Genomic DNA, 20,659 nt, shown 5'->3' with positions numbered 1-20,659 from the left:
CACTTCGTTCAGGAGGTGATCACCCTGGTCTTCTACACCCAATGGAAGATGCATCCTTGGTCCACTTATAGACCTAACGGGACAGGACAGAATGAAGGGGCTGAATGGTCCAACCCTGTTCTTTTGGTCAATGCTCGACACACAAGGGATTTGCAAATAATGTGAATTAGTGAGATGGATGATCAAATCATTTCATTGTGAAAGGAGGTGATTCTGTCCCTGAAGACCATGCTCAAAGAGTAGTTTTCTCCCTATTGTTCTGGTGAGTATTTTTCATTATTAATTAAAAAAACATTAACTGGTCACTATCTTATTGCAGAGTATGGGAGCTAGTGGTGTACAAAATGACCGACACATTTTCTTACTTTTACAACACTGGCCACACTTCCAAAAAATGCTTCTTGACTGCCTGTGCCTTGCTTTGTGATGTCTTCGGAAGGATTATGACTTTTAAGTGCTTTCCTAATTCTTTGTCAGAACCAAATGTTTCCGTGGCACAACACTCCATTGGCGGTTTCACTTCCCACTTGTCAGCCACAGCTGCAGATCATTCACATTCACTGAAGTAACTGATGTGTGAAAAATATGAAGCTGGATTAAGGAAAAGTCATTCAGTCATCACAAAAAAAAACCTTCTTTACCCAGATAGCAGTCAGAATTTGGTGAAAGAGATGAGGCAAAAGGTAATGGTGGATTTAAGGAGGAGTTTGATGGCCACAGGCAGGGATGTGTAGAGAAATTTAAACTTACCATTTTTTGGAGGGCATGCATACATGTCCTGAAAACTGGGGTGCAAACACATGTATGTGCTCTCCAAGCTCCATTTTAAATGTATTATCTTTGATGGAGATGCTCCTCCCACCCTGCCCCCTCCCACCTTGTACTTGCCGAAAGACACAGGAGCGAGGGACGGAGAAAGAGAGGGATGTGCTGAAAGAGTGGGATGCAAGTTGGACAGTGTGTGTGTGTGTGGAGCATAAATCAGCAGAAATCAACGCGTCAAATGGTATGTGTGAATTGGCAATAAATCAAAAGCGTGCAAATCCCACTGCATGACTTTAGTTGAATTATTGGCAGTGTTAAATTCAACTTCAGAAAGTAAATGGTATTGTTTTACAGTATTTGTTGGGAGATGGGAATTCCCAATATTTTCTCTCACTTTATATGTTAAAAAAACTTGCATTGTAAAAGGTTGCATTTCTTGCTGTGGTGCTTACAGATACAGATCCTAGCAACCTCTATGCCAACATAAAAAGAACAGATGGCTAAATGAAGGATATTACCTGAGGGTGCTGTTACGGCCAATTTAGTGTAGAATATAAACTCTTGCCTTCATTGTCTCCATTATTTACGAAGGCCTGGAAATCAGTGGCCCACAGGTCTTTATTTGTTTCATTGTGTACAATTATGATTGATTAGTACCGTGTACTTTCTCCTGGCACAAGTCCATGTTTAGTTTAGTTTAGAGATACAGCAAAGAAACAGGCCCTTCGGCCCACTGAGTCTGCACTGACCAGCGATTACTACCAGCACTATCCTACACACCAGGGACAATTTACAATTTTACCGAAGCCAATTAGCCTACAAACCTGCATGTCTTCGGAGTGTGGGAGAAAACAGGAGCACCCGGAGAAAACCCAAGCGGTCGCAGGGAGAATGTACAAACTCCGTACAGACAGCACCCATAGTCAGGATTGAACCTGGATCTCTGGTGCTGTATGGCAGCAACTCCACCGCTGTGCCACTGTGCCGACTACTGAGTTATTGCAATTGGGATCGTGCCCAGAATTTGTTTTTTCGATTTATGCAAAAATTTAAATTCCAGCCTCTCACAATTTAGACCTCCCCAGGATCACAGGTACATTCAAACCATTCCACATTTCTCAAGACAGTGGCTTCAAAGTATCCCGAGATCTCTTTACCTCTCTCGCAAACTCTCAGATTCGTTCCACAGCAAAGCTATTGTGGGCTGTGAAATGGGAATTCAGTGACCCCTCTTCAGTTTTAGAATGACCCAATCACTGGAAGTGTTGAGCATGGTGATTTGTTTACAGCGAGGATGGCCTATTTAGTGTTATAAATTTTTACATTTAGAAATTCTCTATTCCAGGAATTTCTGGAAGATCAAAAATATAAAGATGAAGAAAACTTAGCAGAAAATCTGGAATCTTTCAAAAGTAAGTGACAGAATCGCCCAGTTTCCTTGTTAAATCTTGTTCGGTATTCCACAATATTCCACATTAACCATGTTTAAGTCAATTGGTGTCAGTATCACATTCAGCCTCTTGTCACATCCCTTGGTGCTTGGTATTTAAGTGGCAGCAGTGATTCCTGTGGGTGTGCTGGCAACAATTACATTAAGCAACAACATTACATTAATGCAAGGTATCCCGCATTGGCACCTCCTGCTCTTCTCTCTTCAATTTATTTGGCACAAAGCCTAGAGCCATCAAACGCTTATTGTACGTTAACCCAATCATTCGCGTTATCATTCTCGTAAACCTCCTCTGGACCCACTCCAACGCCAGCACATCCCTCCTCAGATATAAGCCCCAAAGTGCTCACGATACTCCAAATGCAGTCTGACTGGTGCCTTTTCAAGCCTGAGCATTACATCCTTACTTTATATTCTCGTCCTCTCAAAATGAATGCTAACATTGCATTTGCCATCCTTACTACCAATTCAAATGAACCTTTTGGGAATTCTGCACCAACGCTCCTAAGTCCCTTTGCACCTCGAATTTCAAAATACCCAGTTAGAAAATAGTTTATGCCTTTATTCCTATTACCAAGTGCATAATCACATACTTTGTTACACTTTATTCCACTTGCCACTTATTTGCCCACTTCATTCATTGTCCACTGTCCAATTCATTCTGCAAACTCCCTGCTTCCTCTGCACTACCTGGCCCTCCACCTATCTTCGCATTATCCGCAAACTTGCCCCAAAGCCATCAATTCCTTTATTCAATTCATTAATATACAAAAAGTAGTGGACCCAACACCGACCCCTGCAGAACACCACTAGTCCCAGGCAGCCATCCAGAGAAAGCCCCCTTTATTCCCACTCTTTGTCTTCTGCCAGTTAACCAATGTTCTATCCATGCTGAAGATAGACACAAAATGCGGGAGTAACTCAGCGGGACAGGCGGCATCTCTGGAGAGAAGGAATGGGTGACGCTTCGGGTCGAGACCCTTCTCCAGTCTGAAGAAGGGTCTCGACCCGAAATGTCACCCATTCCTTCTCTCCAGAGATGCTACCTGTCCTGCTGAGTTGCTCCAGCATTTTGTGTCTATCTTCAGTTTAAACCAGAATCTGCAGTTCCTTCCTACACACTTCTATGCATCTTTCCTTTAATACTATGTGCTCTTATCTTGTTTAGCAGCCACAAAGGCCTTCTGAAAACCCAAGTAAAACAACATCCACTGACTCTCATTTGTCTACCTTGCCATTTACTTCCTCAGAGAATTCCAACAGATTTGTCAGGCAAGATCTCTCCTTCACAAAACCATGCTTTCCTATTTTATCATGTGCCGCTAAGTGCTCGGAAACCTAATTCTTTATAGTGGACTCTAAAATCTTACCAATACTGAAGTCAGACGAACCGGCCTATAGTTTTCCCTTCTTTTGCCTCACTCCCTTCTTGAACAGTAGAGTAACATTGGCAATTTTCCAATCCTCTGGGACCACTCCTGACTCCAGTAATGCTTGAAAGATCACGAGTAATGCCCCACAATCTTTAAAGTGACCTCTTTCAGAACCCAGGGGTGTAGTCCGTCTGGTCCAGGGGACTTATCCACCTTCAGACTTTTCAGCTGCCCAAGTACCGTCTTCTTAGTAATAGCAAGTCCACTAACTTCTGCCCTGACTCCCTTAAATTTCTGGCCTGTTGTTGTTGTCTTCTGCTCTGAAGACTGCCACAAAAAACGTATTCAGTTCATCCACCATTTCTTTATTCCCCATTACTACTTCTCTAGCGTCATTTTGCAGCGGTCCAATGTCCACTCTTGCCTCTTTTTTACTCTTTATATATCTGAAGAAACTTCTGGTGTCCTCTTTTATATTATTGGCAGGCTTATCTTCACATTTCATATTTTCTCCCCTTATTGGGCGACTAGGCTTGTATACACTGGAATTTAGAAGGATGAGAGGAGATCTTATCAAAACGTATAAGATTATTAAGGGGTTGGACACGTTAGAGGCAGGAAACATGTTCCCAATGTTGGGGGAGTCCAGAACAAGGGGCCACAGTTTAAGAATAAGGGGTAGGCCATTTAGAACTGAGATGAGGAAAAACTTTTTCAGTCAGAGAGTTGTGAATCTGTGGAATTCTCTGCCTCAGAAGGCAGTGGAGGCCAATTCTCTGAAAGCATTCAAGATAGAGCTAGATAGAGCTCTTAAGGATAGTGGAGTCAGGGGGTATGGGGAGAAAGCAGGAACGGGATACTGATTGAGAATGATCAGCCATGATCACATTGAATGGTGGTGCTGGCTCGAAGGGCCGAATGGCCTCCTCCTGCACCTATTGTCTATTGGTGTTTTTGTTGCCTTCTGTTGGTTTTTAAACGCTTCTCAATCCTCCAGCTTCCCTCTCATCTTTGCAATGTTATATGCCTTCTCTTTTACATTTATGCTGCCTTTGACTTCCTTTGTCAGCCATGATTCTCATTCTCCCCTTAGAATCTTTCTCCTCTTTGGGATGATAAAATCCTGCACCTTCCGAGTTACTCCCAGAAACCCTTGCTATTGCTGCTCCACTGTCATTCCAGCTCGGGTCCCTTTCCAATCAACTTTAGCCAGCTCCTCCCTCGCCTCTGGAGTTACTCAACAGTTAATTCCGACATCTGATTTGATCTTCTCCTTCTCAAACTGTAGGTTGAATTTTATTACATTACTAGACCAAACCACTCCTGCATTGGTGCAGCACCCTCTCCTCCCCCCCACATTCCCCCCTCCCCCCTCCCCTCTCCCCTTCCTTCCTCCCCTCCCTCCCCTGTATGTAAATGTAACATCGATATCAATGATATCCGTAGGACCCCGGGACGATGGTGAGTAAGGTGGGCCTAAAACTGTCGCGCTATCGTTTTGTCTGTAGTTCAGGAACAAACAAACAAACAAGAGTTTTAGTATATAGATGGTCACTACCTCCAGGGGGTTCCTTCATGTTAAGCTCCCTAATCAAATCCAGTTCATTGCACAACACAGTCTGTCATGCTAATAGACTCTGGGAGGATGGAAGAGGCTGTGAAGTCAATTGAGAATTTATGGTGAAATAAATCTAGTTTTCGAAATAGCTGTCGAATTGGACCCAATTTCTTCCTCTTTTCCCCTGTGGCATGGGACTTTTTTTTCCATTTGAGTAATTATCCATTTTCATTTATATATAGCTTGTTATTTTACCTATTACATCTCTCCTGACTTTGAGTATTGTCTGAGTTGAATTTGATTATCCATGTGACCACGCATATTTCACACAGGTGTTTTGATTTCCATCCACATGCCAAAGATATGCTGGTTGATAGATTAATTGCCGACTGTAAATCGCCCCTGGTGCAGATAGATGGCAGGAAAATTGATGAGGTGTGGGGAAATTGATATGGATATAAGAAGAGTCTTAGGAATAATGCAGATTATTGCTTGATGGTTGCCGCTAATGCGATGGACCAAAGAGCCTGTCTCTGCTGTGTGACTCAATGATTCAAAATAGTTTTAAACAAACTGATATGAGATATTGTCCAGTTAGTGTGCAACAGTGAAACAGAATGGATGTCAAATATTTCAGCTCAGCAGTGAAAATGAATAAATGGGAAATTTGATGTCTCTGAGTGTTTGCAGATTTTTACATGAAAGGTTAAAGACAGTCGATCACTTCAAGTGCCTGGGAAATGTTAGCTCTTCTGATGGCTCTCCTGACGTGGGAACAGCAGCTTGATCAGCGAGGTCAGGCAGACGCTTGTTAGTCTCAACTCGTGTGTGATGAACCACAGAAACACAAGCTGTCAACCAAGATCAAAGCAGTTGTCCTCACAAGCCTTTGTGTGGCTGTGAGACGTAGATGCTTTACAGGAAACACATCAAACTGCTGGAGTGTTTCCACATAAGCATCGGATGGCAGGACCGGGTGACAAACACGGAAGATCTGGACAGGGCTGGCCTGGTCAGCATCAAGACCATGATCCAGTTTCAGTTTAGTTTACTGTCACGTGCAATGAGGTACAGTGAAAAGCTTTTGTTGCGTGCTAGCCAGTCAGTGGAAAGACAATGCATGATTCCAACCAAGCCATCTTCAGTGTACAGATATCATAGTTAAAGTAAGAAATGTTGCTGTAGGAATAAAGATTTGGAAGTGTGGAGCGATTGTAATATGTGATTGCAGATCTGCTTCTGAGGCAAGCACACAAATAGTCGCCTGGGTTGGGACAGTTGCTCTGGACAGGCCTCGAAATCCGTATGGACAGCTTCCGTATGCTACGCCGACTCCTTCATGAGTTCTTGTTTGCAGATAACTAAAAACAAAGTGATGCATGGATTGTATCAAAGGCAGTGTCAAACACAGCATCATCCCTGCGTGAGAGTGGGAGTCGTGCCCAGGACAGAACAGGCTGATGTGCTTTGACCAAAAGGTCCTGTATCCACTTTGAAGGAAGCCTTTGGCACTGAGTCACTAGAGCCAGAGTACGCAAGAAGGTCTCCAGTATCTGCTGCAGCATCGTTCCTGTGCCCCCGCTATCCCCGAGGGTGTGCCTTCAGGCCTGTTCTTGCCAGCCACTCTAAGGCTTACCAACGAAGACTGCACAACTGACACCATCAAAGTCAATGATCAACCAACGATGACAACCTGAAGGGTAGCTTTAAAGGGACAGACTTGAAAATGGCTTTTCAAACCCATTGTGCGTCCCAGCACTCACCACAGCTTCCATGAACAGCCAGGGAAATGCTGGCATGTGTCGACTCTTCTAAAATGCCACATTTCTACTTTGTTACGTTCAAAACAATCTTCCGAATGAAAGAAGTAATCATTTCTTTCTGCTGCTTTTAATACATAAACAATACATTTCTAATTGACCTTGCTTGCCCTCCACTGTCTGCCTCTCTCTCTCTCCCTCTCCCTTCACTCCTCCTTTCTTGTTTAAGACCTTCATTAAGACGTCAATATTTTGATTATTTGCCCTTGTACCTCCTCCATGTGGCAGTTTTTGTTAACTTTTTATTATCATTCCTATGTTTCTTTAGATTATTTTATTAATGTAAAAGTGCTATTTCACTGTTGTTATTGTGCTTGGTTCTTAAGATCTCGTAAGTATATTGAGATTCACCATAATTCACTTTTTTTATTGCAGAGAAGTATATGGAATTTGATCTCAATGACCAAGGTGACATTGGTGAGTTCTGGCATTTTGGCCACAATATCAACCTGATAATCTTATGTAGGAAAGTGAAATGGCTTTGAATGTAACATGACTAGGCTTGTATACACTGGAATTTAGAAGGATGAGAGGAGATCTTATCGAAACGTATAAGATTATTAAGGGGTTGGACATGTTGGAGGCAGGAACCATGTTCCCAATGTTGGGGGAGTCCAGAACAAGGAGCCACAGTTTAAGAATAAGGGTTAGGCCATTTAGAACTGAAATGAGGAAAAAAAAATTCAGTCAGAGACTCTGTGGAATTCTCTGCCTCAGAAGGCAGTGGAGGCCAATTCTCTGAATGCATTCAAGAGAGAGCTAGATAGAGCTCTTAAGGATAGCGGAGTCAGGGGGTATGGGGAGAAGGCAGGAACGGGGTACTGATTGAGAATGATCAGCCATGATCACATTGAATGGCGGTGCTGGCTCAAAGGGCCGAATGGCCTCCTCCCGCACCTATTGTCTATTGTCTATTGTCTATGACTCTATCTCTTGCCAACACCACTCCTGTTATTCACTATTTCAAAGTCACAAGAGTGAAAAGTCACTGATTTAGTCTCGGTGATGTGTGCTATTGGTTCAGACTTAATCTGGTCCCAGCTCCCTTGTTCTACAGATAATGTTTCTTGGAGAACCCCAAGGTAATTTTGCCTTCACAGCGACAAGCTCCACTCAGCAAACTCTCCACTATCAACTTTCTTTCAAGGTGAAAACCAACAACTTATATGGCATCTTTAAGGTCATAATGTGCTCTATTGCATTTTACAGGAATGTTTTAAGGCAAAATGTTGACACTAATAATATTAGGAGATGTTAGGACAAGTGGGCCAAATGGCCTCCTCCAGCACCTATTTTCTATGATTCTACGAAGTGACCAAAAGCTTTGCCAGACAGCTAGATTTTTGATTTTCCAACCCTAAAGGAATTAAGGGTTACAAGGACAAGATGGGAAATCAGAGTTGAGGCAGTAGACGAGCCATGATCTTGTCGAATGGCAGTGCACACTCGAGGGAACCTGACCTGTGTTCCTCCTCCTTATGGTATTGCATTCATAAATGAGTACAGTTCTGAAGATTCAGTTGCCAGACAAGAGCCCAAGCAAATCAACATCTCAGCACCAATGTGCTTTAGCACCTTCCTCAATAGTCCAATGTAGCTGTCCCTCTTGATAGTGTCAAGATAGGGTCAAAGAATCAGGCATAACAGACAGAAGCCATTATGAATACTGAGCACAAAGAGTGATTGCTCCCTTTTGACATAACACAAGGGCTTGTGTGGAGAGATGGTTTGCGTAGCATTCAAAGGGGACAGTAGGCAATGATGAAAATAAAACAGCCCATGTCATTGCATTTCTTAGCAAGAAATCTGTTTGTTTTTTCCTGCTCTTCCTGCCCTTCCTGCCCACCAGACTTGATGAGCCTGAAGCAGATGCTGGAGAAACTTGGAGTTCCCAAGACTCACCTGGAAGTGAAGAAGATGATTGCAGAAGCTACCGGTGGCAGCAGTGAGACCATCTCTTACCGCAACTTTGTCATCATGATGCTGGGCAAGTGCTCCGCGGTCCTCAGATTGTAAGTATTGGTGCCGTAAAAGCCTCAGGTCCCACTTTGCCCAACCTGCCCCTGTGGCCATTTCCAGAGGTGAATAGGCTTCCAAATAGCAACCCCGCTTATGTTAAACAAAAGAGTTCAATCCAAAGTAATCACTGAAATTATTTATCTTCTGGGGCCCAGATAAAAATAACCTGGAACACAATTGCCCAGATACAAAGTTATGGTACAGTTACTGCATGGAAGTAAGGCATTGGGCCCATTGATTCCACAGCAGATTCATGTCAGTGCAATTTAAAAAAATTACTCCCTTCCCCACCATCCGAAATCCTCCCCACCACAAATTATTTTGGATAGTTATTCAGCTTCATTTTGAAAGCTACGAATGAATGCCTCTTTTGGCAGTACAGTCACCCAACACTGACTCAAGTGCCTTCCATAGGTGATGCTTCAGGTCGAGACCCTTCTTCGGACTGTCTGACCCGTTGAGTAACTCCAGCTTTTTGTGGCTATCTTTGGTTTAAACCAGCATCTGCATTTCCTTCCTACGTTCTCAAGTGCCTTCCATCACTGTTTTACTAATTTTACATCCAGCTGATTTGCAGGAGCCGGATCACATGCTTTCTCCTCTTTCTCATTGATGGAACAATACAAGTGATTGAAGAAAACAGCTGAGTTACAGCTGTACTGCAGAATTCCTGCCTTGTTTTGTTTTCCGTTGTAGCTTTCTCTAATACTATTCCACCAGCCTCCCCTAAGCTTTGACTTGTGAGGTACAGTGCTGCGTCTGCTCACATACTCGTCTGGGGAAGCTCATGTGGAAAGCACACAAAATTCAATTATTTACAAAAGGATGTGGAGGACTTAAAAGAAAAATCTTGCATGACGTTTCACCTTTCAAATTTTCAAGATGGACTTTTAATCCACAAAATGCAGACAAGTGGTCAGGTCATTTTCATTTCAAAGATGGAGACGCAAGTAACTGCAGGTGCTGGAATCTTGAGCAAAACGCGATGCTGGAGGAACTCAGTGGGTCAGGCAGCATCTGGGGAGGGAATGGACAGGCGACATTTTCAGTGTGAAGAAGGGTCTCCCAACCCAAAACATTGCCTGTCCATTCACTCCGAAGAAGCTGCCTGACTGGCTAAGTTCTTCCAGCAATTTGCGTTTTGTTCTTTTCAGTGATGTTGTTTGAGTATAACTTGCCAGGACAATCAGGAGCACTCTCCAGTTGTTTTCTGTGGAAAGGGAGAATAAGAGCTGGTTTTAATGTTTCATGAGAAAGCTGATCCTCAATGACTGCCAGGCTAGGGCTAAAGTTTCTAGAGTTGGACTAGAACCCACAACTTACTGTGACTCAGATGACCTAATACATGGTCCCATGTATAGGTCAACCACTCGTCAGAGAACAATGACGTATTTGACCACTACAATGATTAGTGTGTCAGTACCTTTTAATACCCATTGAAGAGTACCAATTTGACCTGCTCTGCCTCAATGGGGGCAGTCTCCTCTGTTTAAATGCAGAAAATACAGGTTTAAGTTCGGTGCTCTGATCTTGAGTGCCCAATTTTCACCCACATGTCAGGCAGTTTAATTTAGAGATACAGCGTGGAAACAGGCCCCTTCGACCCACATGCCGACCAACGCTCACTTGTACAGTAGTTCTCTCCCACACACTGGGAATCATTTTTTATTGAAGCCAATTAACCTACAAACCTGGACAATGGATACAAAATGCTGGAGGCATTGGGTGGGGACCCTTCTTCAAAAGTGGGACAGGCAGCATCTCTGGAGAGAAGGAATGGGTGATGTTGCGGGTTGAGACCCTTCTTCAGACTGATGTCAAGGGAGTGGGAGGTACACAGATAAGGAAGTGTATAGATAAGGAAGTGTAAGGTGTGAAAACAGGACAAAGGGAATGGAGATCAAGGAAAATGTAGAAAACCGACAAACCTGCACGTCTTTGAAATGTGGGGAAAAAACGGGGCATCCAGAGAAAACTCACACTGTCACAGGGAGAACGTACAAACTCCAAACACACAGCACCTGTAATCAGGGTTGAGCCTGGGTCTCTAGCGCTATGAGGCAACAACTTTACTGCTGCGCCACTGTGCATTTAAGACTTAAATGATATTTTATTTTGATGTGTATTCAGTCCTAATATTTGGGTGGGAAAGGGAAAAGAGTGCAGCTTAACCTAGTTCACAGACTGTGTATCGCAGGGATTTTCTGTGTTTACACAGAACAGGATTAAGTGCAGACAGCAACTGAAAATCATTTGTTTCAGCCAGTTGAAGAAGTCAGTGCAGTTAAAATCCAAAGACAGGTGTTTGATGAATTGAACCTGTGGATGAGATTTTAAACCATGACTCTGTCTTGTCAGGCAGACTGCAAATTTCCCATGGCACTATTTGAAGAAATGTGTGCGTGACCCAATGGTTAGCCCTCAACCAACATAATTGAAAACAGATTCTCTACGCATTATCACACTGCTATTTCTGAGAGACTGCCGTGGACTAATTCTCCCCTGCTTCCTGCATGACAGCAGTGGCTATAATTTTTTTTAAGTACTTTATTTTCTGTAAAGTCCTGAGATTTGAGACGTTTTGCGATGTTAAACATTCAGCATAATTACTTATGTTTTGTGGGACTTGCTGTGTGCAATTTGGCGTCTGAATTTCCCACCTCAAAATGTGACTTTACTTTGGAAAGTATTTTCACAAAGTGCTTAGAACATCCAGAAGTCATGAAGGCTTAAAACAAAGGCATATTTTTAAAATTTAATGTCTGGATAAAATGGTTGCAGTACGCATGCGCCGTTCTGAATTAAATGATGTCACTGTAATAATCATTTCACTTTAAAAGTAACTATATATTACGAGCTAAATCTTCCCATCCATTTTTGAGATGTGCTTTTTTAGCAAATTGAGCTACCTTTCTATCCTATATAGTGCCTGACTATTGATGGGATCATAAATTTAGACATCTGTGCTATCTCCCAAATAGTTTTGTTTTCTATCAATCAGTAGGATTTGATTACCAGAGCATTTAGCTGAGGGATAGTCACTAATCAAAGGCAGGAATTGGCCTGATAGACTAGTTATTTTGCGTGCACCTTAGAGTCAAGCTATTCAGTCCAATGTCCCCACACTGATGTTTGTGCTCCGTATGAGCCAAACCTCTTCTTCTCATGTTTTTAGTTTAGTTTAGAGATACAGCGTGGAAACAGGCCTTTCAGCCCACCGAGTCGACACCAACCAGTGATCCCTGCACGCTAACGCTATCCAACACACACGAGGGACAATTTACATTTAAGCCAAGTAACCTACAAACTTGTATGTCTTTGGAGTGTGGGAGGAAACTGAAGATCTCGGAGAAAACCCAAGCAGGTCACCGGGAGAATGTACAAACTCTGTACAGACAAGCACCCTTAGTCCGGATCGAACCTGGGTCTCTGGCGCTGTAAGGCAGTAGTGCTACCGTTAGGCCACTGTGCCTCCCAGTTTTCATTTTTCCTTCAGTTAATATAATTATTCCTTTAATATGCCAATGTCTCTTGCATTAAGTACTCCTTGTCGCAAATTCCACATGTTTGGCAACTCTGGATAATGAAATTTCTCCTGCATTACCCAAAGGATTTATTGGAGACAACCTTTTTATTTGTGGTGATTAGTTTTGATCTAGGTAAAAATGGAAACTACTTCTCTGCTTCTGCTTCACTGAACATTTTCATCTGTTTGAGGACCTCATCCACAGCCACCTCCATCTTCATCACCATTCTCAACCTTACATTTTCAGTTCTGGTATCATAGCCATAGATTTTTCTCCTCACCTTCCTTCAGTGCTTTGATTCCATCTTCTGTAATTAAGCAACAGAGACAGTGCACAGAATTCAATAATGTAAGTGAAGAATGGAAGAATTGTCTTCCTCATCAATTTGTTACTGAATTTAAGCAGGCTCCAGGCAAAGCTTTTAAGATTTATGTTGCATTTGTGGATGGTCCTTGAGATTTGGAACATAAAAATGGATGAGAATAGTATATAGGAGTTGCTGAATAGAACATATCACAAAATGCTGGAGTAACTCAGCAGGTCAGGCAATGGGTAACGTTTCGGGTCAAGACCCTTCTTGAGACAGAACATGCCCTTTTTGGCTTTGTGTTAGTGAAATCACTTATTCCATTCTGATTTGTCTACCTTAAGCCTGAAGTCGCTGTATTTAAATGGGAATGAAATTCCTAGGCAGCAGAGTCAGATGAATGGGTTATTGTGAGCTGATGCAGCATGCTTCCAGTGCATTTATTCATAGTGTGGGGGCTGTCTTGATTGAGAGCAAGTGCAGGCTTTCAGGCCATTCAAGGGGTCTAATTTCATGGCTGGATTTCAATTTCACTTTATTGGGTGCCTGGCTTTAGAGGAGGCGTGAAAGTTCAGATGCTCCACAGTGCCCCAAGCAAAACTTTAATATCCCAGTGACTGATAGACTATCGGCGAGACCAAGCGCAAGCTCGGCGATCATATCACTGAACATCTCCGCTCAGTCCACCTAGGCCTACGCGATCTCCCGGTTGCTCAGCACTTTAACTCCCCCTCCCATCCCCTTACTGACCTTTTTGTCCTAGACCATCTCCACTGTCAGAGTGAGGTCCTACGCAAATTGGAAGAACAGCACCACATATTTTGCTTGGGCAGTTTACATCCCAACGGTATGAATATTGATTTCTCTAACTTGAAGTGACCCTTGCTTTCCCTCTCTCTCCATCCCTGCCCCATCCTAGTTTTCCAGCTAGTGTCACTGTCCTGAGTAATTTCACTGATTGTAGGGTCTCCTTGTCACCTTCCCTTCAGCTAACAATGAACCATTCTACTTTTCCTTAACATCATCTGCTTTGATCTGGTGTTTTCACACCTTACCCCTCCATATCTCTGGATTCCTCTCCTGACTCTCAGTCTGAAGAAGGATCTCGACCCGAAACGTCACCCATTCCTTCTCTCCAGAGATGCTTCCTGTCCCGCTGAGTTACTCCAGCATTTTGTCTACCTTCAGTGACAGGCTAGAGTTATCTGGTGTGTGGGGTCTAATCTGTTGCTCAAAGCCGCTTTAGGGGAGAGTTATCAGATTTAGGGCAATTGAAATCTCAGGACTGAGAGGTGAGATTTAATGCACAGCGTCATCCTGGAGGTGTGGGGCATAAATTAATGCAGAGTGCCAACCTCGCAGCAGTGTGATTTGGCACAGACAGCACGGTGAGATCAAATGGGCAATGTGTTCCCTGTACAGTCGAGTGGATTGATTTCAGTGCATAATGTCATGCAAGAATAATGTTTTGATGATTCAGTAGTTTACAATCTAGGACAGTGGAGAAGGATGGTACAGTGCAGATTTACAATTAACTATGCTGTGAATATCCAGGATAGTTAATCTACAGGTGTCAGAGGTTGTGGGGAAAAGGCAGGAGAATGGAGTTCGGAGGGCGAGATAGGTCAGCCATGATTGAATGGCAGAGTAGACTTGATGGGCCGAATGGCCTAATTCTGCTCCTATCACTTATGACTTATGAGGACACTCCTGTAAATGAGAGTGACACTAAGACATTTTTACACATTTTATCACTGAACAGTTTGTTGTTGAGGTACATTGATAAATGTATATAGAATTTATGAAAATAGACTTTATGACCAGGAGGGGCAGTGGTAAACTGTCAGTCAAGTTGCAAGATTGCAAGATTGTAGTTTGCACCAAATCTCTTCCATTCTCCTGGGATTGCAGAGCTCTGAATCGTCACATGTTGGTGCTGCTTCTGCTTCCTGGAAGCTTTCTCCCACCTCCTTTCTTTATCAGCATTAGCTCTCCTCCTTTCTCCTTTCACTTCATACTTACCTAACTTCTCTTCAATGCATCATTGGTATTTTCCTGAACTGTTCACTGTGGTATTCCCACAATCTTACCATACTCTGGATAAGAAAGCCTCTCCTCAATTCTTCCTTTAACTTATTAGCAACTGGCATCAATGATCCTAAATGTTGCATCAACCCCACAACTGTAAACTTTTTTTTCTGTTCAGTTTAGTTTAGAATCCCAAAAGATTGCCCTCACAAAGGTGTGAAGAAAATCAAAGTTTTTTGTTTTTTTATCCAATCATCATCATTCTCTGGTTGATATCAGATCGCCATTGTGTTAGCTTCCTGTGCACAAACTAGCTCTAAACTAAATATTGACTTCTCTCTCTTCAAGTAACCCTTGCTTTCCCTCTCTCTTCATCCCTCCCCTTCCCAGTTCTCCAACCAGTCTGACTAGCCCCAATTACATCTTATCTCTGTTTGCTTTATTTTTACCTTCTCCTAGCTAACTGTGATCTATTCTACGTTTTCCTTGAACTCACCCCCTTTGATGTCTCGTTTTCACCTTACACTTCCTTATCTCTATATCTCCCTCTCCCCTGACTATCAGTCTGAAGAAGTGTCTCGACCCGAAACACCACCCATTCCTTCTATCCAGAGATGCTGCCTGTCCCGCTGAGTTACTCCAGCATTTTGTGTCTATCTTAGCTCTCCTCTTTCCTGTGTTGGAGCAATGATTGCACTTCATGGCTGTGAAACGACCTGGTATTTCTAGCAAAAGAACAATATAAACATGAATCATTTATACATTTTTAATATATTCAGTTCCATTGAAGGAGTATCAACTGAAAATGTCTTTTGATCCTCCTATCACAAATTAAAGATTTAAAATTAGAATTAAAATATTTATTTTCAGAATCATGATGTTCGAAGGAAAAAGTGACGGAAATGATTCCAAACCTGCAAGACCTCCTGCTAAGAGGGACATCTCTAGCCTTCCGTGACCTTCTGGAAGAAGAGCTGGGAATGATTGTGCACTTCATCTTGGACTTGTTGAGGTGGTGGACTATTATGGCTGAATGTTCCCTGTCAGTCAAAACTCAATGTCATGTTTGATATTTTTCAAATCTATGTGTTCCTGTACAGTGATGCAGAAATCTATTACTCGTTTGTCCAATGCTACCCAACAGAACGTACAGACTACCCAACACCCCTTTGTTGTAGTCCCTAGAGAACCCCATTCAGGTTTTGTGCTTGACTCCATGGCAATCACAGTTACTTATGATCCCGGAGGTTGTAGTTTTGTACTCCAAAGACCTGAGCAACTCAGCCAACATTCCCCATGGTGTGCAGAATCGTCGGAAGTCTAAAATTGGATTAATTCATTGTTTTCTTAGGTAGATGTGAAAGGTTACATGCGTTTGAAGAAAAGCTGGGTTCTACGTTGTTTCCTGGCTGGTGCTTTTCCCCACTAACGTTGATTGTTGGGTAATTATCACAATGCTGTATACAGGAGGTTGCTGCAAATACATTGGTTGTCATCTTTCTTATACATTAAAACTAGTGATTTTCTGTGAAGACCTTTTGGAATAGCCTAGGATGCGAAACGTGCAGTATAGAAATCTAAATTATTTCGTGTTCTGTGGGCCTGATTCGTTTTCAAAGCCTGGCTACAAATTGCTGATATAGAACAGTATCCCTGTTCCTTCTATACCTCAATATGTTACTGTCATGTGGTGCTAATTAGACCAGTAAACAGTGGCATGGGAGGGTTAATAAGAGATAATTCAACAATGTTCAGATGCAGGTCATTTGGACGAATATCTACCTTCAATTTTCTATTTGTTTTCTGAGTGATAAAATTATACTTAGGATCGATCACAAGTTTCAGACTCCACAGAAGTGGAAGTATCTTTCCTTCTCCCCCATTCCTCCTCTCCAGAGATGCTGCCAGTCCCGCTGAGTTACGCCAACATTTTGTATCTACCTTGGAAGTATCTTCTCTTGTGCTCCCACGTGCAAACCTTTTTTTTATAAACTTACAGATTTCCATCAAATCACACCTCAGCCTTATGTTTCCAAGAGAATGAAGTTCAAACACGAGTGAATAAAGGCTAAGAATGATAGATATCAGAATTGAGGTATATGGTTGTGGCAGTTAAGTGGAACTTTGAGAGATGATCAACCATAATATTGATAAATCAGAAATCATGGGATTAAATGTGGTGGATCTATTATGTTCAGAATGCTTTTGCTAGTGTTAAATGAATATTCTCTGAGTTCTGGCTTAATCCTTCTAAATCCTTTTTGTATTTTCAATATTTAATATCATGTTTATAATCTTTGAATCCTTTCAATATACTGCCAATAACACTCCTATTCTGCCCCGTTATCCCTCCTGCTTTGAATGCAAAATCTATTTCTATTACTCTAACTTCATTGATTTTGTCTCTCGGAAGATGTTTCTAATTACTTATTATTTGCCCATCTTTCTGCATGTGAATAGAACTTGTGTGAAGATTTCAGAACATTATGCTGTCGGGAACTGTAGGAAGAATGATTCATAGAACACAGAATAGTGCAGCACAGGAACAAACTCTTTGGCCTACAAAGTCTGTGCTGAACATAATGCCAAATGAAACTAATCCCTTCTGTCTGCACTTGATCCATGTCTCTACATTCCCTGCATACACCTGTGCCTATCGAAAAACGTCATTAATATTAGTTTGTATCTTCTTCCACGACCATCCCTGGTAGGACATTCCAAGCACCCATCATTCCATATGAATTAAAAAATGTGCTCTGCACACCTCCTTTAAATGTTACTTACCCCTCTCACCTTAAACCTATGCCCTGGTATTTGATGGGCATGCCTTGGGGAAAAAGATTAACTGTCTCTCATAATTTTATAAACTTCTATCAGGTCTCCCCTCAGTCTCCAAAGCTCCAAAGAAAGCAATCCAACTTTGTTCAATCTCTTCATATAACTAATATCCATTCAGTTGGGATTTCCATTTCAGAATTTTGTACATATCAAGAGTGAAATAAAGCAATTCTTTAATAATATTCATTTATTGTCATTGCAACGAGTACAACGAAATTAAAAAAAATAGCCAATCCTGACGGTGCGTACAAACATATATGCAATAAATGCAAAAACAAATAAATACATAAATACAATAAAATACAATTATATTAAGTACAAGATTTTTTAACGGTGTTGCCTAGTGCAAAGGTAGTGTTCAGTTCTCGTATGGCCCTGGGGTAAAAACTGTTCTTAAGTCTGTTTGTTCGGGATTTGATCGACCTGAAACGTCGACCAGAGGGCAGATGAACAAACAGACGGTGGCCGGGGTGGGATGGATCTTTTATTATTTTGCCTGCTCTACTGAGGCAGCGTAGGCTGAACAGGTGCTCCAGGGAGGGCAGTGAGCAGCCGATGATCTTCTGGGCCGTCGTGATGACCCTCTGAAGGGCCTTCCTGTCCTTTTCTGAGCAGCTGGCATACCATGTGGTTATACAGTATGCCAGCACACTCTCGATGGAGCAGCGATAGAAGGACAACATGAGCTTCTCCTGCAGGTTGGTTTTCCTGAGGATCCTCAGGAAGTGGAGTCTCTGCTGTGCCTTCTTTACTGTGGTGATGGTGTTGGTAGACCAGGTAAGATCCTCTGCGATGTGCGTACCCAGGAACCTGAAAGCTGGTACCCTTTCCACACAGACCCCATTGATGTAGAGTGGGTCGTAATCTCCACTGGTTTTTCTAAAGTCAATTATAAGTTCCTTTGTTTTGGAGGAGTTCAGGACCAGATTGTTCACTGAACACCATGCTGCCAGCCTTTGGATTTCATCCCTATAGGCTGTCTCATCTCCTTCTGAGATGAGTCCAACCACAGTCGTGTCATCCGCGAACTTGATGATGGTGTTGGTGGGGTGGGTGGGGGCGCAGTCGTGAGTGAAAGTTGCTCTCTCTTTGTTGATTTCAACTAAACACATTTCAAATAATTGGCAGTAATACTCCCCTGCTCCAATAGAGGGATTCATTGATGTGGTGCTAATGTGCACATGTGCATAACTGATGTTGAAATTGGGATCAATATCAAACTGTGCCTGTCACAGTAAGATAAGTAATTAAAACTTGCTCAAAGTTGAGTTGTTTCAGCAGAGCAGAGACTGCACCTTATGCGTTGGGATATATCCTAAACATTGGCCTCATTATTAACACCCACCAATTAACCAACAGTAGATATGAGAAATTGCAGATGCTGGTTTACAAATAAAGACACAAAGTGCTGGAGTAACTCAGCGGGTCAGGCAGCATCTCTGGAGAACATGTGTTGCTGACATTTCAGCTCAGGACCCTTGAGATTGATTGTGATATGGGGGGATAAAGCCTGGCAAGTGACAGGTGGATGCAGGTAAGGGTGGTTTTTGATAGGCAGGTGGTTGGACAAAGGCCAGAGATGAAAAGATAAAAAGGTGTGGGATAAGGATAGAAGAGGTGTAAATTGTGAAGCCAGAGGGAGGAATATAGGATGGGAGGGAGAAATGGCTGTGTGCGCATGGCCTCACACTGGCAATAGAAGAGTCCCAAAGTAGAAAGGTCAGTGTGGGAATGGGAGTTAATATGGTTAGCAAATGGGAGATCCAGCAGACTTTGGCGAACTGAGCACGTATTTGGCAAATATTTGCTGTTTACATGGTTTCGCTAATGTATCTGTGAGAATAATGTTCAGAAGATGTTAAAGAGTGAATTATCAGGGGTCATAACTCCAAATCCACCTGTTTCCATTTCTATTATATTTGTACCTGCAGCATTTGAAATAATCTGACATGGACAAATGGGGGTGCTTTATTATGTTTAAATTTGAGTTCTGACTGAGTGGGTAAAATGAATTGGATTTCCTCAATACTTCGCGCTCCAGTAGAACTATATTAGAAATATACAATCTCAGTTATGCCCATCTTCACCAGTCAGGAATTGAGTACAGAAGTTCAAGCAACAAGCAACTACATTCCCATAGAAATTCATAATTCAAACGTAACTCGACTGGAATCCTAAGTAGTTGATAAGCCAAACACAACATAATGGGACATTTTTTCAATGTTAATTCAATTAATCATTAACATTATACTTCAAACAAAATTTCCTGCTAATCTGCTAAAATATATTGTCCTTCTAATCCCATACATTAGTTTGTAATATATATAGAAATTTTGAGAATTTGTTCATTCCGGACTTACTAAAAATTTGGTTTATGGACGGATCTTGGGAAGCCTTGAGTAACTGAGACTGTTTGTAGTTCATTTGAAATCGTCTATCCTATTCATTCCTTTAACCACAAACACACTGTGACTGCAATGTTTTCTAGCCACAAAAGGCACTGCAGTTAGTCACCCTATTTTGAGAAGATTTGCCAAACCACCGTCTCTGCTACCAAGGACAAAAGAAGCAGATCCATGCAAGCACCAGTTTGCAGATTCTCTTCCTAGTCATTAGAAATATATCACTATTCCTACATTGTTGTTTATCTAAAACTCTCTATCTGAAAACAACAACTTCAGTAAAAGATGGTTCACCCAGCTTTCTCGAGGGTGATCAGGGAATGGGTGATAAATTGCCGCTATGCTTGCATCCTGAAATATCAATGAAAAAGGTAACAAATAAGGCCTTGCATGGTCAATGGTGTCAGAAGTGGTGCAATGGATTTTGCTGTCCTTTGGTTGTTTGTGTTACATGTGCATTTACTCTACTCCGTCTAACTCCATGATCATGCATTTCTATTCCTTTCCTCAATACATTCATTACGTCCTATCGTAGTGTTTACAAATTTTACCCGACACTATTACAAAGTATC

The 20,659-nt window shown here is 42.1% G+C and overlaps 1 protein-coding gene across 1 annotated transcript in view; it reads left to right on the top strand.

Moving 5' to 3' along the window:
- LOC144608241 (allograft inflammatory factor 1-like) overlaps positions 1-17,897 on the top strand; it is a 32,397-nt gene extending 14,500 nt beyond the window's left edge. The window contains exons 3-6 of the mRNA XM_078425831.1: positions 2,111-2,177; positions 7,342-7,383; positions 8,816-8,978; positions 15,718-17,897. Of these exons, the coding sequence (XP_078281957.1) occupies positions 2,111-2,177; positions 7,342-7,383; positions 8,816-8,978; positions 15,718-15,805 (360 nt within the window). The 3' untranslated portion in view covers positions 15,806-17,897. The remainder of the gene's footprint in view (positions 1-2,110; positions 2,178-7,341; positions 7,384-8,815; positions 8,979-15,717) is intronic.
- The last annotated feature ends 2,762 nt before the right edge of the window (positions 17,898-20,659 follow it).

Source organism: Rhinoraja longicauda, chromosome 31 (assembly GCF_053455715.1).
Source record: "Rhinoraja longicauda isolate Sanriku21f chromosome 31, sRhiLon1.1, whole genome shotgun sequence".
NCBI classification, from domain to species: domain Eukaryota; kingdom Metazoa; phylum Chordata; class Chondrichthyes; order Rajiformes; family Arhynchobatidae; genus Rhinoraja; species Rhinoraja longicauda.
This window is presented reverse-complemented; position numbering and strand designations above follow the sequence as displayed.